Below are 16,787 nucleotides of genomic sequence, written 5' to 3' on the forward strand. Positions count from 1 at the left end.
ATTTTTAATTAATGATTATTATAATATATATATATTTATATAATATAATATTTTTAATTCTTTAATCTATTTTTATTTTCTTATTTATATTATCTTAAAATATTTTTTTAAGAAGGAAATTATAATTATATAAAAATGATATAATTTTAAAATTATATAAAATTAAATGTTAATAAATATATAATATATATGTAAGAGAAAGATATATACCTTTTTTTTTTCATAACATATAAATTTATATATTTCCTTTTCATGTTTTTATTACTTATTGTTAGTATATTTTTATAAAATTTGAGTAAATAAACGTACGTTTGTATAGATATTTTTCTTCTTTTTGTGTTTATTTTTTGTGTTTATATTCTATTTATTTTATTTTTTTTTATTTAAATGGATAAGTTTAAAATTTGTAAGAAAAAGGTCTTGGGAAGTTTGAAGAAAAATAAATTTATTAAAAAGAAATATGAGAAATTTAAGGATAAGAAAGATTATATAGAAAATGATTTTATTACTAATTCGATAATAAAATATCTTAATAAAGAGAAATATGAAAATAAAACGAAGAAAGTAGAAATTAATGAATTTATAGGTGAAGATGAAAATTTAAAAGTAAAGCTATATGGGAAAGAAGATATAGAAGAAGAGGATATCATAAAACGTTGTTTATTTTGTGATAAAGATAATAAAATATTGCAACAATTAAGTTATCGAATTCTTTATGATGTTATGAAAAAATGTATAGATCATGAAAATGTTTTAATGAAAATTGAAGAATTAGGTTTTACTGCTGATAATATAAAAGATGAAAAAGATGAAAATATTAATATTTGTTCAAAATATAAAGTAGATACTTTTTTAGATTATATATATAAAAATTTAAATATTATAAAATTTACTAAGAATTTTCAAGGTTTATGTAAATTTATTCATCTAATAAAATCAGTTATATTTATTATTCCATATGTGTACAAAGTGAAGTTTTTATTTTTCTTCTGTTCTATTTTTAATATATACCAAAAAGAATATGAAAGTGGAAAACAAAATGATACAAATATTCATAATAAAAATAATAAAAAAGAATATAGTAATTTAATAAATATTGTAGATGAAGATGAATTTTTTACTTTATATTTTGAAATAATTAATCACCTTATTAATTTAAAAGATAATTATAATTCTTATGATGAAAATTATATGATTTTTAATTATTTTGTGTTACGTTGGATTTTAATATTCTTTAAAAATAAAAATCAGTTTTTCCTTTCCCAAAAAAAAATGAGCTCCTTAATTAAATCAAAATATGTAATTTTATTATTTTCATTATTAAAAAAGGTACATGAAAGTTCAAATGTGTTGGCAAATTTTGATACATCTACAAATGAGAAGGATACATTATTAAGTGTTAATAAAAATAATGGGCACATGTTAAATGAATCCTATAATAATATCAATGAAAATGACCCATTTTTATCACAAAATCATAATCAAAGTAATTATATAAATAATATATACAATAATAATAATATGAATGATTATAGTTATGATGATAATATGAATGATATAAATTTATTGGATAAGCTAACTTTAAACGTTTCCAATAAAAGAAACAACCATAACCAACTTAATATGAATAAAAGTATATTGAATGAAAAAGTATATAATAATATATCGTTTTTAAAAAATATGATTGTGACATTTTATGATAAAGTTGATATGAATATCGAAAAAGAAATTAAAGAAGTAAAAGATAATATGAATGTGTTAACACAAAATATATTTATAAATGTTTATAATATATTAAATTCTACACATTTGATACATAAGCACATGATTCTTTTATATTTTTCTTTTAATTTTTTAAAGATATCTTCTTATGAATATTCTTATTTTATTGTTGTAAATGCCTTTAATTTACTTAATAATTTATTAACTCTTCAAAATTTTGTAATACATCCATTACTATTTTTATGTATCCAAGAAGTGTTAACGTTTTATGAAAATATCATTATTCATTTATATAAAGAAAAAGGTAATGAATTAAATGAGGAATTTTATATATTTGTTCAAAAGTTTAATAATAAGCATAAAAATATTTACTCCAAATTAATTAGAAGGATATGGAGTTTATATATGTTAATAATATCTGATGACTATGTGAAAAATAGTAATAATAAAGAGGATATCAAAATAAATGGTGAAAATTCTGTTTATGGTAAATCATATTTTCAAATGAAACATGATCAAAAGGTGGATGTACAAATGTATGGACAAATGAATGGACAAACAAATGGACACATAAATGGACAAACAAATGGACACATAAATGGACAAATGAATGGACAAATTCATCAATATAATAACCATATTCAGAATGATAATATAACGGGCATTATTAAATTACTCGATTTAGATTTCTCAAACGAATACAAATCCTTTTTATTAAACAATATAAATAATACATATCGAAGCTCCTTAATAAATTGTCTATGTATTTCATACCGTATTTTAGGGTTAGATTATTTTTTGGATGAGTACTTTTTTTTTACTCATAAAGAATTATTAGCAAAAGATATATTTTTATTAAATAAAATTATTAAAGATAGTAACAAATTATATTATGGTGGAAATTTTAAATTTTTGATGAATTTTTTTTATCCCCTATTAATTTTTTACATAGATTTATATGAAAAAGAAGAAGAACATACAATAAAAAAAAAGCAATATATGGTGTATATAAAAAATGTATTAAATCATTTTGCTTCATGTTTAAATGATTGTATGAATTTATATTATTTTTTATCTACTAATATAGAAGATTTATATGTATTAATAGCAAAATTTATAAATTGCAATGATTTTAATTTATTACCAAATTTTATATATTTTTTTCAAAGGCTTTTTTTGTCAACCTTAAAAATAAATGAAGGAGAAAAAAAAATGATATTTCTTTTATCGAATGAGAAGGAAAATAAAATTAAAAATACACAATGTAAATATACCCAAATAAATATTCAAAAAAATACTTATTTCTTAAATAACATAGCAGATAATTTATTAAAACTTTTTATACCTAGATTTATATCAGTAGTGTCATATAGTTTTGAACAGAAATTTATATCAAATATAAATAATAATATAAATGATAATATAAATGATAATATAAATGTACATATGGTAGTAGGTACATTTTCAAATCTTATACAGTTATGTCTATACTTTTCTAAGGATACCGATTTTAATGAAATGCTAACAATACTAGAACAACTTATATTAAGAAACGAAATTGAAAAGGAGATATTTTCTTTAATTAGTTTGTTGACATCTATAAAAATATTTATACCATTTTTTAACTTGCATCAAATTAACATGTGCTCTGTATATTATCAAAAATTGATACATATGATAAATGTTATATATGAAATGAAATATACAAATTTAAATAAATTAAATAAAAAAAAGAGTAAGCCTAAACAGGTGAAACGTATTAATGTGTCAGAAAAAATGTATTGTCAAAATGCGAAGACACTAAGAGATCATACCAATGTCAATAATATTAATGAAAAAGATACATTATTAACAAATCAAGAATCAATAAATTCGATATCTTTAAAAGGTATTGATAATTTTACTGGTTCCAAAAAAAAAACTATAAAGGGAAGAAATAATGAAGTGTTTATGAAAAACAAAAAAGGAGTAATCAAAAGTGCATTTAAAAAAAAGAGGAATCAAACATTATTACATGTAGACAAATTAAAAAATATTAAAATTAAGAAAGGTTTAAAAGAAGATATGGAAAAATTGAAATTTGTAAGAATTTTGTTATTTGATAATATAGCTGTTTTGTTTAAATATTTTGGAAATATCCTTTTAAAAAAAAAAAATGAAAGATTGGTTACATCACAAAAGGATCATGATAATATAATAGATGAAAATATAAATAATGACATGTTAAATCATCCTGATGTAAATATGTGTACATCTCTAAATAATAATAATAATAATAATAATAAGAATGTATATTCCAAAAAAGATGATATTCATCTAAATAAAAATGAATTATCTATTTTGAATGGTATATATGTAGATAATAAAATATTGGAACAAAATTTACCCACATTAATGAGAAAAGAAAGTATTCTTCAATTTTTTGAATATGTTACTCATTATAATATAAATAAATATATGAAGAAATTTTATTTCTATTTGAATAGTTTAACATTTTATTTAAAAGAATGTAAAAAGTTAGATGTGTCTTATACACATTCCTTGTTTTATGAAATTTTACCTATCATAATGAAATCGTTATTTTTTATAAACAAGAAGGTTACAAGTAAATTAAAAAAAAATGAATTATTTAAACATTTAGTAGATATAGGAAAAAGTAATATTAAAGAATTTCTTTTTCATGTTACCCCTGGATTAGTTTTAGAAGAAGCTAATTGTAAAAAGATATCTACATATATTTTATATTTATTAATAAAAAATTATAAAATTGAATATGAATATCAGGTACAGCTTTTTAGTATATGTTTAATATTATCGAATGCAAGTGAAAAGAATTTATTAAAAGTTTTTATAAAATATTTATTGACTTGTATATATGTTTTTAATGAAGATATTATATTAAACAATATGAAAGAGTTAATGAAACTTATTAATAATATATCTCAAAATAAAGCTTATGTGTTTCTAATTGAAAAAATACTTTTTAAATTATATGAACTTTTAGAGCATGACGATTTTATAAATTATTTATCTAAATCAACTAGAAAAATATTTAATAATATGATAAAAAAGAATAAAATTACCAAAAAGATAATTAATGATGAGGAAGATGTTGATACATTTAATGTTAAAGATGGGAAGTACAAGAAAAATATTTCAAATGAAAAGAAAAATTTCAATAAAGTTAAAAATGGATATATATCTTCATCATCATCAAATGATGAATCATCAATTGTATCTGATAATATATCTACACAATTTTCATCAGATATGGATGATGAAGAAAATTTAAATGAAGACATAAATAGGTTGAACGTAAAAATAAATGGAACATCCACTAAAGATGATAAAGCAAATAAAATAATGTCAATGAAAAAAATAAAGAAAAGTACAAAATATAAAAATAATAATGTAATTACCAATTTTTTGGAAGGTTTACATAAATATAGGGGTGAAAAAGAAACTCTCTTTGTTAAAGACATTTTGGATGAACTTCATTTAAATAAAAAACAACAACAGAATAAAATGAAAGGTAAAAAAAATAAAAATGCTAAAGCAATAAAATACAATCCTTATATTATCGATTTATTACATGATTTACAAAAATCAGCTTTAAAAAAAAAAAATAATAATATAAATATGTCTTATACAAATCAAAATGAAATTAAAGAATTATTCGGTGATAAATTTTTCATGAAACAAAAAAAAAAAAATAAATCTAAATTAAATATGAAAGAAGATGATTATTATACCGATTCAGATCAAGAAGAAAATGTACATATGAATAATGATGGAAAAATAATTATTCGTTTAGAAGATGATAATTCTTTTTCAAATAACAAAAAGAAAAAACATTATGATGAAATTAGTAAAAAATATAATGATATATGTGAAAAACAAAATATACATAATAAATTTAAACTTTATAATAATAAATCCAAGAAAAACAAACCAAAGAATGATCACTTTATTACAGCACATAAAGATATATATAAATCTAAAAAAGGTAAAGGAGATATTATTAAAAAGAATAAATTATTACCTTATTCCTATGTAGCTCTCAAACCTGTTATGACAAGTCAGAAATATAGTGCCAAAACTCTTAAGACATTTAAATCAATTAAAAATAACTCAAAGAAAAAGGGGAAAAAATAAAGAAAGAAATTTGAAGAGTTAACATATTATAATGAAAAAAAATAAATAATAAAATTTACACTATATCTACAAATATTAAATTGATATATACATATATATGTATATATATTTTATTGAAGAGAAGATATTCATTTTATTATATTATAATTAGCATTTTCGTATAGTATGTTATTTTTTTTTATAAATTATTTTTTGTATCATTTAAAAATATGATTTTTATTTTAATTTTATATACATGTATTGTTGTATTAATAAAAATATATTTATATTTTTTATAAGAATTAATAAGATGTAATTTAATATTTCTATGGTTTAATATATGTATTATATATATATATTTGGAAATACTTTAAAAACTTATTTTTATTTTAATCTACCTAAAGTTTTTTCATTAAATAAGTTGATAACCTGAAGAATATTTTAAATTAAAATTTAAAAAAATAAATTTATATACACATAAAATATATAAATATATATTTTATATGTGTTATATAATATTTATATAATTTTTTAATAAAAATATCATCTTGTACTACAATTATAAAAATAAAAATATATATTTGTAATTTTTTTTTTTTTTTTTTTTTTTTATTATCCATAAAAAATCTAAAAAAATATATATTTTTTTATTTAAGAATATAATAACATTTTAAAAAGCAATATATATGACGACTTTATTAGTGCTAATATATTTTTATAATTTTTTTTATATTTTTATATTTTTCATATTTCTTATCATTATTATATGTAATACATATATATATATATATATAATTTTTTTTTTTTTTTTGGAAATAATAATGTAAAAATAATTTTCTCAAAAAAAAAAATTCCTTATAATAAATATAAAAATTAGTTTTCGTAAAAAAAAAAAAAAAATAAATAATAATAAATATACATACATATATAAATATATTTATAACCTTTTCAGTCTATTATCAATTGATTAAATCTAAATATATATATAATAAAAATGAAGAAAATAATTATTTTTATAAGAATAGAATATTTTTATATTTAATATGTGTATTCCGTCATATATAAGTGTGTGAAATTTCTTTTTAATGTGTTAAAAAATGTGTATATTAATTTTTTCTTTTTTTTTTTCATTTCCTTATTAACAATTATTAATTTATTTGGCATTATATAATTAATAATTTGATATATATATATATATATATATATTTTATCTGTTGGTGAATTTCATGAGAAATTCAGGATAAATAAAAAATATATCTGTATATTTACATATATATATATATATATATATTATTTATTTTATAAAATGAGATCGAAATCCATTTCGTATTTCTTATTTTTTAAAAAAAACAAAAAGAAAAATGATTCATGTGATAGTGTCATAATATCTAGCAATAAAAATTTATCAATTCAATTATCGAAAGGCGAGGAAGATGAACAGAATGAAATAAATGAGGAAAAGAGTTATGTAAAAAATGAGGATGTATATAAAAAGGAAAAATTAAAAAAGAAAAAAGAAAACAACGAAAACAATAAAATGAAAGATAAAAACGAAATATTATATAATTATCATAACATTTCAAATGATGCTACTAGTGAATATGTTGAAAATTATAAAGTATATGAAATGAATAATTCTAATATAAAAAAAAAGAGAGAAAGTTTTTTTAAAAAAATTAATATTTTACAAAAATTTAAAAACTATAAAATTAAAAAGGCAGCTAGTACCTTTCATACGATAGGACATAAAACATCTTTTTCTGGTACAGATGATGAAATGGAAAATAATCAGAATAATCAGAATAATCTAAATAATCAAAAGAAACAAACAAAATATGAAATAAAAATTTCTGAATGGAAGGATGATAAATTGCATGCTTTTCATAAAAAAAATGACATATTGGTATTTGATAAAATGGATGAAAATGAAAAAATGAAAACTGATAACAACAAAAGCAATCAAATTAATCTAGATAATGAAGAAAGAGTTAATAAAAATTATCCTATGGCTACTAATGTACAAAATTTTAATATAAAATATACATCATTAGATTTAATAAATGATGAATATATTATAGATTCTAATAAACCTGAAGATTCTATTATGTCTACAGATAAAAAGAATTATAATTTTAATTATAATAATGATATATATGATGTAGATAAAAGCTCTAACATAAATAAGTTAGGTAATGTACAAAAAAATAAATTTGATATTATTAATAAAACAACACATAATATTAAAAATAATGTAAATAATATACATAATTATGTGATGTATGCAAATAAAGAAAATACAAAAATAAATATTAATAATGAAAATTTAAATGAAAAGGAACAAAACAATTATGATGAAGAAGGGGAATCAAATGGTCATGAAATATTTGAAGATGTAAAAAAATTAGGACCTAATAATATAAATATTAACACAGAAGAACATATTCATATTAGTGAACCTAACTTATCATTAGATATGAAGGATCATAAAAATTCTATAAATGAAAAAGATATCATATTAAAATTGATGTATAACAATAACGGTATTTATTTTGATGATGATACACATATAAAACATTTAAATAATAAAATAAATGATAATTTTATTATAAATAATGAACGAGAAGAAGGGTTAAATGAGAAACACAAACAAAAAAAATTAAAAAAAAAAAATACCATTCTAAACAAAAAACAAAATGAAGATATTAATCATAATAGTTCCAAACGACTTTTATCTAATGAGAATATATTTAATAAGAACAGAGATGAGAAAATTAAATATGGTTCTAATAAATATGATATATTAAATAATGTCTATTCGAATGAACAACGAAAAAATAAATATAATGATCATATAACAAAAAATAAAAGAAATCATTCAGCACATGAAGCAAAACCTAATTATAAAGATAACAACAATAGTAATAATAATAATATTAATAATAATAATAATATTAATAATAATGATTCATATACTACAAATCTATATAGGAAACACAATGTGATGAAAGATGATGAAAAGGATAACTCTAAGGAACCAAATGTACAGGGAAATACACAAGATGATGACGAAGGTGGTATCATAAATAAATATTTAATTAACCCTATTTACAATTTATTTCTACGTGCTAATGAGGAAATACAAAATTCAAATAGTACAATCAACAAATTCAAAATGAATAATATATCAAAAAGTTATACCAACGAACTACAAAAGACATATAAAAGTATGTACGATATAAATGATATATCAAATAAGAGAAATATTAATAATAAAGATAGATATGGAACTAATTTATATAATAACAAGCCATATAATAATAAATTATATAATTCGAATCCATATAATTTGATTCCACATAATAATAATAATAATAAGGAAGCTTGTACAAGCATAAATCTCAAACATACAGAAAATAAATATTCCTTTAATAATTCTCATGTAAATTCATATCTAAAAAACACGAATCATCTTCCACATAGAAATACGATTACATTAAATAATAGAAATTATGAAGAATATGAGATAGAAAACGAAAACGGTCGTAATATTACTAACGTGAACAATAATTATTTGGATGAATATAATAATTCTTATATTCCTCCACCTCTCAAAAAAATAATACCAATAGATGGTGTGAGAAATAAAAGTATAAATGAATTAACCAATGTAACTAATACGCAACGTAATACAAGTGTTTCATATACGAATAAAAATACTGATGAGCATTCATTTGATGTACCATTAACAAATGGAATAAAAGAATCTAAATATTTAAATATCAATAATATTAATGTTAATTCCCTTGGTTTTAATTCACCCAAGCTAAATGAATATCATTATGAATCTATGAATATTAATAGATCATATCCACTAAAAAATATGGTGAAAAATAATTATATGGAGCATAATTATGATGATAAAAATAATATTTTCCTTGTTAAAAATAATGAAGATATATATGCGAGTATTCATAATGGCATACATGAAAACAGCATGTTAAAAAATTACCATTTAAAAAAAGCATGTACCTTTCATGGGTACTCTAGAAATCAACAGAAAAATATGTATACAGAAGAAAATTTAAATATTAATCAAAAAAAGAATTATAGTAATTATCATAATAATGGAACGGTGTTAAAACCTTTGATAAATGCTAATAATGTTGAAATGAATGAATTTGCAGATATTAATTTATCGGTTCAAAAAAAATTACACAGTTTAAGAAGTATGGGAGGAAAGGAAAATGCCATGGAAAATTACACAAACAAAATTTATATCAACAGTAAGAACAACAATAATAGTAATAATAATAATAATAATGAATGTGGTCAGTATAATAATAACTATCATTACGATCATAGAGATTTAAAAAATATGTTTCCATTAAATCATCAGAATGGTAAATTATTAACACATAGTAATAACAAAAATTCATATATTAAAGCAATAAATGTACAATCGAAACATCATTCAGCACATCCAGAAATAAAAACATTTGCACATAATAGATATCCTATATTAAATGAAGGTTTAATAAATTGTAATCCCTTACAATGCTTGGGTTATGATTTAAATCAAAGGAATAAGCATAATGTAGTATACATAAAAAAAAATGAATATCTTAATAAAAACATTGGATCTATTATAAATGTTCTAAATAAAGAAGGGCTAAGAAAAATTTCTACACATAATGGAAAGCTCGAATCGTATAGTAATATGGATAATAAAAATTTATACATGGAAGGACTAAACATACACCCTAATGATAATAATAATAATAATAATAATATTAATATTCAACGTTGTGATAATATTAAACATATGAGAACAAAAAGTTTAAATTTTGTAAGTAGAGAATCCTATGGAGAACATAAAAGTCTAGATGTTTACCAGGAATGCTATGTAAAAAATAATAAACCTATTAATAAAGTAAATGATAAAAAATGTGAGGATAATAATAATTCATATCTTAATGAAGATGATAACGCCAGTATGCAATTTTATGAAGAAACTAATAGTAATCCATATATTGTAGACCAGGATAATAGTATGAAAAATACTATCAATAATGCTTTATATAACAAGAATAACAATTCTTATGTTGATTCAAAGAATTGTGATACATCTAAAGAGTATGGAGAAAATATTTCAGATGTTATATTAAATAATGAAAATATAGATACTTTGAAAGATAAAAAAATGAAAATACAAAATAATAATGAATTCATTAGAGAACAGGCCCATATAGAAAATATAGGAAATTCTCAAGAAGAAATATATGAGAAAGAACATGAACCGTTGTGGGTAATAAATACATCTAATGAAGAAAAGAAATCATATGAAGAATTAATGCAGGACCATATGTCATCTAACCGTGTTACAAAAAATAATTATAGTGATAAAAATAATGTTGAGGTATTATTAAATGAAGATAATTTACTAAGTACTGAACCATACAAGGTGAAATTAGAAAAAGAAAATAAAATGGTAGATATGTATGAAATGGTAGGGGAGAATATAAATACAATTAAAACAGAAAATACAAACGATATAAATGAAGAAGATAGAAACCAAACAAAAAGAGAAAGCGTGGATCATATTCATGATACAAATATAAATCATATAATAAATGAATATCCGAATGATACATATAATTTTATAAAAGATATAGAATGTGTACATAACAATGAAAATAATATGTATAATTCTATTGAACAATATACATTTTATAATGATACATATAATAATCATTTAATTGATAAAAATAATCAAAATGATATATTAGAAGAGGAAGGTATAAACAAATTGAACTTGGAAGAAAAAAAGATATATATAAAAAGTAATACAAAGGATGATCATAACGAAAATAATAAATCAAATAATTTAACATATTTAAAGAATACCATATGTAAAAGTGAAAAAGATAATAATGAAAAAGATGAAAATACATATGTAGTTAAAAAAAGGGAAAAAGTTATTAAACGTAAGGCTTCAATAAAGAAAAAAAATGAAAAAGTAAATGAGGAAAATTATATTAATATATACGACCAAATGGATAATCATAAACAAAATGATATTCTAAAAAAAGAAAAGGACGAAGAAAATTGCATTATTTACAATAATGTAAAGGCTAATTATGATGGATATAAAAAAAATGAAGATGAAATAAAAATAACGGAAGAATCATTAAATGTCCTTTATAAAGAAAATCACAATGAGGAAAATTCTTCTACAAAAATGTTGAATAGTACAAATAAAATAAAACGAACAAATAAAGGGAAAACAAAAAAAAAGAATGTTATCACAAGGGTAAATAATAAAACAAAACAAAAAATTGAATATGTTACCAATAGTTTTAATAAGTCTTCAAAAAGTGAGAATTCAAAAATGGGAAAAATTGGAGGTAGGAATAAATCATTATTATCACATAGTAAGAAAATTAGTGAAAGAAACAAAAATAAAATAAAAAAAATTGAAGATATAAATTCAAAGATAATAAAAGGAAAAAAAAGTAATAGCCAAAGCAAACTTGGGAAGGATACAAAGATTAGAAGTGCATCAAAAAATGAGGAACATATAAAAAAAAAAAAAGACTTAAGAAAAAAATCTAACGAAAAAAACAAAACAGTGATAGATAATCTAAATAATATAAATAATTCATCAGTATCCAACATAACAAGCAAAAAACATAAATTGAAAAAAAAAAAAAAAAAAAATATATATGTGGAAAATATAAATGAAAATGAAGATAAAACAAATGAATTTTGTTCTATTGAAACAAAAGGAACCGTTCTATTATCGAATATGAGTATTAAGAAGATTGATAATACAAATAGTTGTACTTTAAATGAAACATTGGAGGAAAATACATTAAATTATGAAAGTAATAGTAATTGTAGTAATAATAATTTATGTGATGATAAAGAAAAAGACAAAAATATATTGTGTAATGAATATTACAGTGATGTTGAAACAAGCTCATTAAACAAAATTGTTACTTCGAATATACAAGATATGAGCAATTATTATAAGGAAATTCAAACCATTAATTACATATTAAGTAATATTAATAATCCAAATTTTTTAAATTCACTTGAACTGAATGATTTAATAAATATTGAAAAAAAATTTATTAACGAAAATATATATATTAATAAGCAGATAATAGCCTGTAATGTAAAAAATGAAAAATCAAATGATGAGATGGAGGAGAAAAATGAACGCAAAGGAAATGATGAAAAAGTAGAAGACGAAAAACAAATAAAAGAAAAGGAAAATAATAATAAAGATGAAAACGAAAAAAATGAAAAAAATGAAAAAAACGAAAAAAACAAAAATGGTATTATTTATGATAGCAGGTTTAGTATTATATATTTAGAACACGATTTAATATATTTAAAAAAAAACAATTTAAAAGTGATACTTAACGTTTTACTGTCAAATGAATATTCTTTTTTTGAAATTAAATTAACCATAATATTGTTAAATTTCTTTATATCTAATAATTGTCAATGGAGTTTCAGTCTATTTCCTCTTTCATTAATTAATAAATTAATACATAAATTCAGTTTGAAGATAAATAAAAAAGCTCCTAAATATAAATTGGAAAATATGAGTATTAACTCGGAAAATATTCCATATACATATCTTTTTATATGTGATGGAAGTAACTATTTATGTATTAATGACAATTCATTAAATAACGAGGCATATGAAAACAAGATGAAATTGAACAATATCATTGGATATTACCATTATATTAATTTGAATAGATTGACATATTATCTAGAAAAGGCAAATGATAATTTTCTTTATAATCAGCATATATATGAATGAACGTGTATCTACTCTATTTGCATAAATGAAAATATATTTATATATTTATATATATATATTTTCTTCTACAATATTATATATTATATATACTTTTACTAAAAATAAATATTATGTATTTAAACATTGTTATTTTAATTTTTTTGTAGTTTTTTTTTTTTTTTTTTTTTTTTTTTTGTTGTTGTTGTTGTTAATTGAATTAATAAAAATAAATACATAAAAAGTAAATAAGAATATATTTATAAAACATATTATGTCTTTCTACTTCTAAATACACCTTTTTTCATACCCCAGGAATTATGTTCACCTTTCTTAACTCTTTGCATACCGTAAGTCTTATTTATATTGTACTTTAACATTAAGCCAAATTTTGTATCCAAATAATTATCCTATTAAAAAAATAAATAAATATAAATAAATATATATATATATTTATATTTATAACAAAACCATGACCAAACATATGTATCTATATATTTATATATATAATAAAAAAAAAAAAAAAAAAAACCTTCTCTGTGTTTTCATCAAGTTTTCGAAATCCTTCCTTAATTTTATCTATATTTTCTTGCTGCACAAAAAAAAAAAAAAAAAAAAAATTTTATTTTTTTTTATACTAATTGAAATTTCAAAATTATATATATTATAATTATTTTTATACAATATTATTTTATTATTATTTTATTTTACTAATATTTTGAAATCCAAATAGTTTAAAAACATTAAGGGCCTCTTAGCAAAATCACAAACACATAAAACAGTTTCAGAGGCAATTTTCTCATTATTAGAATTCAACTAAAAAATAAAATTAAATAATAATCATTATATATAGTTATGAATAAAAAAGGGAAGAAGAGAAAAGGAATGAAAGAAGGAAAAAAAAAAAAAAAAAAAGGAAAAATATTATTTCTATTTACTAATGGGGTAACTGAGGTAGACATTTCGTTATCAAACTTGGTATCTCTTTTGAAGGCATTAAAAACGAAAAATTGTTTGCCATACGGTTCAATCTGTAAAAATTTAAATGAATACATAAATATATATATATATATATATATATATATATATACATAATAATGTAATAATTCTTTATTTATATTTTTAAATGTCACTTATTTTTCTCTTACAGGGTGTATAGTGGAACAATCTTCTGGGGGCCAATTAAATCGTCTCAGACGATTATAAATAATTTCTATCAAATAATTAAAAATAATTATATATATATATATATATATTTATTTATTTATTTATTTTTTTTTTTTTTGGGTAATATATCTAATTTTTCTTAAAAATAAAAGTGATCACATAAATGTAAGGTATATTTTTTTTTGCTTTTTCCTTTTTCTTTTCTATATTTACTTTTATGAGCATTTAAACGAAAAACATTGTGCCTAACACCTGTAACATTTTTTATAGATGTCATTTTTCAATTATTATTTTTATGAGTTCATATATTATGATATATTTATGAATAAGATTAAAATTTCCTCATAATTTCAAACAATTTTGTAAAAATATATTTATATATATATATGTTCAATTGGAAAAAAATATATATTTCTTTTTTTGTTCATATATATATTTAATTATAAAACATTTTTATAAACAGATAAATATATATTTTTCGAGGAGAAGAAAAATTTTAATTATATAGATATATTAATATCATTGATCAAAGAAATACAGAAAAAAAAATTTACACATTAATTAAAATAATAAATATATACATATATTTTATAACTATGTGAATGAATTTTTAAAAATATTAATGTATAATAAACTACATATATATTTATATATATGATATTTTTTTAGGATAAAATAAAATTAAGTGAAATATAAAAGAATGAATATATTTATATACATATGCATCAATGAACCTTAAAGAAGTTGGAATGAAATAATTTCTAATATAATTTAAAATTAGTACATAATAAATTTATACTTATTCATAAATATAAGTTTCAAAATGTATATCCTTTTTTGTTATATATATAAATAAGCATATATTTATTCATATTATATATATATATATATATTATTAATTCTTAATTTTATTTTTATATTATATATATCTCGATGTGATATTCATCTTTATTTTTTTTATTGTTAAAAAAAAAAAGAAAAGAAAAGAAAAGAAATTTCACCATTCCATTTGTGTTTATTATATATTTCTTTTTATATTCGTATAATATATAATATAATCACAAGTATTTACATATATATAGTTTGTTTACTTAATTATTCACCAACAGTTGAACATTGAATGAAACAAATAATGTTTCCGCTTTCATGTTTACAATATAGAAGATTTTTTCTCAAAATGAATTTTTTTTTGAAAATATATAAATAAATAAAATATATTATATAGAAAATCTGTTTTTAGGTATGTTTATAATAGTATTATTAATGTCGTATAATAAAGATGACAATTTTTTTTTTTTTTTTTTTTTAAATTTTTATTATGTCAATTTTAATTATTTTTTTTCTTTTGTTAACAAAATTTTCCTTTTTTTATATAACATTGTTTTAACAATAAAATTATGGTGATAAATATAAAATAATTATTTAAATATAAAAAAAAAGTGTATATTAAATATTATATATATATATATATATATATAATGTATTATATATACATTATATATTTTTATAATTATTTTAATATTTTTATACGTATTTAAAAATAAAATATTACCCTTAATATTAATATTTTGTATCATTTTAAACAGTACTTTGTTATTTGTATATATTTCATATTTTGTATTATAATAATTTATTACTTTTATTGTGTATTTTTATTATTTTAATTTTTTTTTTTTTGTTGTTTCCTTTTTTGTAACATTTATTATATATATATATATATAATTATTGAAGTTCATTCAGATAATATAATTAACTTTAATTGTTGTGTTTATTATATAAATACTTTTTGGTTTTTTTTTTTTTTTTTTTTTTTTTTTTTTTTTTTTTTTTTTTTTTTCTTTTTTTTTTTTTTTTTTTTTTTAATTTTTTTTTTTAAATTTTTTTTTTTTTTTTTTTTTTTTTTTTTTTTTTTTTTTAAAAAAAAAAAAAAAAATTACTTATTAATAATTTT

At 18.7% G+C, this 16,787-nt stretch overlaps 3 protein-coding genes across 3 annotated transcripts; 2 read left to right on the forward strand and 1 right to left on the reverse strand.

Annotated features, from left to right (window-relative positions):
• Nucleotides 1-387: 387 nt before the first annotated feature.
• Nucleotides 388-5,877, forward strand: PGSY75_1134200 (hypothetical protein; the record flags this gene model as incomplete). The annotated part of the gene is made up of 1 exon (XM_018786460.1): nucleotides 388-5,877. The coding sequence occupies one exon, from the start codon at nucleotides 388-390 to the stop codon at nucleotides 5,875-5,877; it is 5,490 nt and encodes a 1,829-aa protein (XP_018641255.1).
• A 1,285-nt stretch (nucleotides 5,878-7,162) lies between these two features.
• Nucleotides 7,163-13,693, forward strand: PGSY75_1134300 (hypothetical protein; the record flags this gene model as incomplete). Its single annotated transcript, XM_018786461.1, has 1 exon — nucleotides 7,163-13,693. One exon carries the CDS (start codon nucleotides 7,163-7,165, stop codon nucleotides 13,691-13,693), a length of 6,531 nt encoding a protein of 2,176 aa, XP_018641256.1.
• A 248-nt stretch (nucleotides 13,694-13,941) lies between these two features.
• On the reverse strand, nucleotides 13,942-15,113 carry PGSY75_1134400 (hypothetical protein; the record flags this gene model as incomplete). The annotated part of the gene is made up of 6 exons (XM_018786462.1): nucleotides 13,942-14,079; nucleotides 14,202-14,261; nucleotides 14,381-14,485; nucleotides 14,608-14,700; nucleotides 14,818-14,882; nucleotides 15,050-15,113. The coding sequence occupies 6 exons, from the start codon at nucleotides 15,111-15,113 to the stop codon at nucleotides 13,942-13,944; spliced, it is 525 nt and encodes a 174-aa protein (XP_018641257.1).
• Between the last annotated feature and the right edge of the window lie 1,674 nt (nucleotides 15,114-16,787).

The sequence above is a fragment of the Plasmodium gaboni genome, chromosome 11 (genome assembly GCF_001602025.1).
Source record: "Plasmodium gaboni strain SY75 chromosome 11, whole genome shotgun sequence".
In the NCBI taxonomy this organism is placed as follows: domain Eukaryota; phylum Apicomplexa; class Aconoidasida; order Haemosporida; family Plasmodiidae; genus Plasmodium; species Plasmodium gaboni.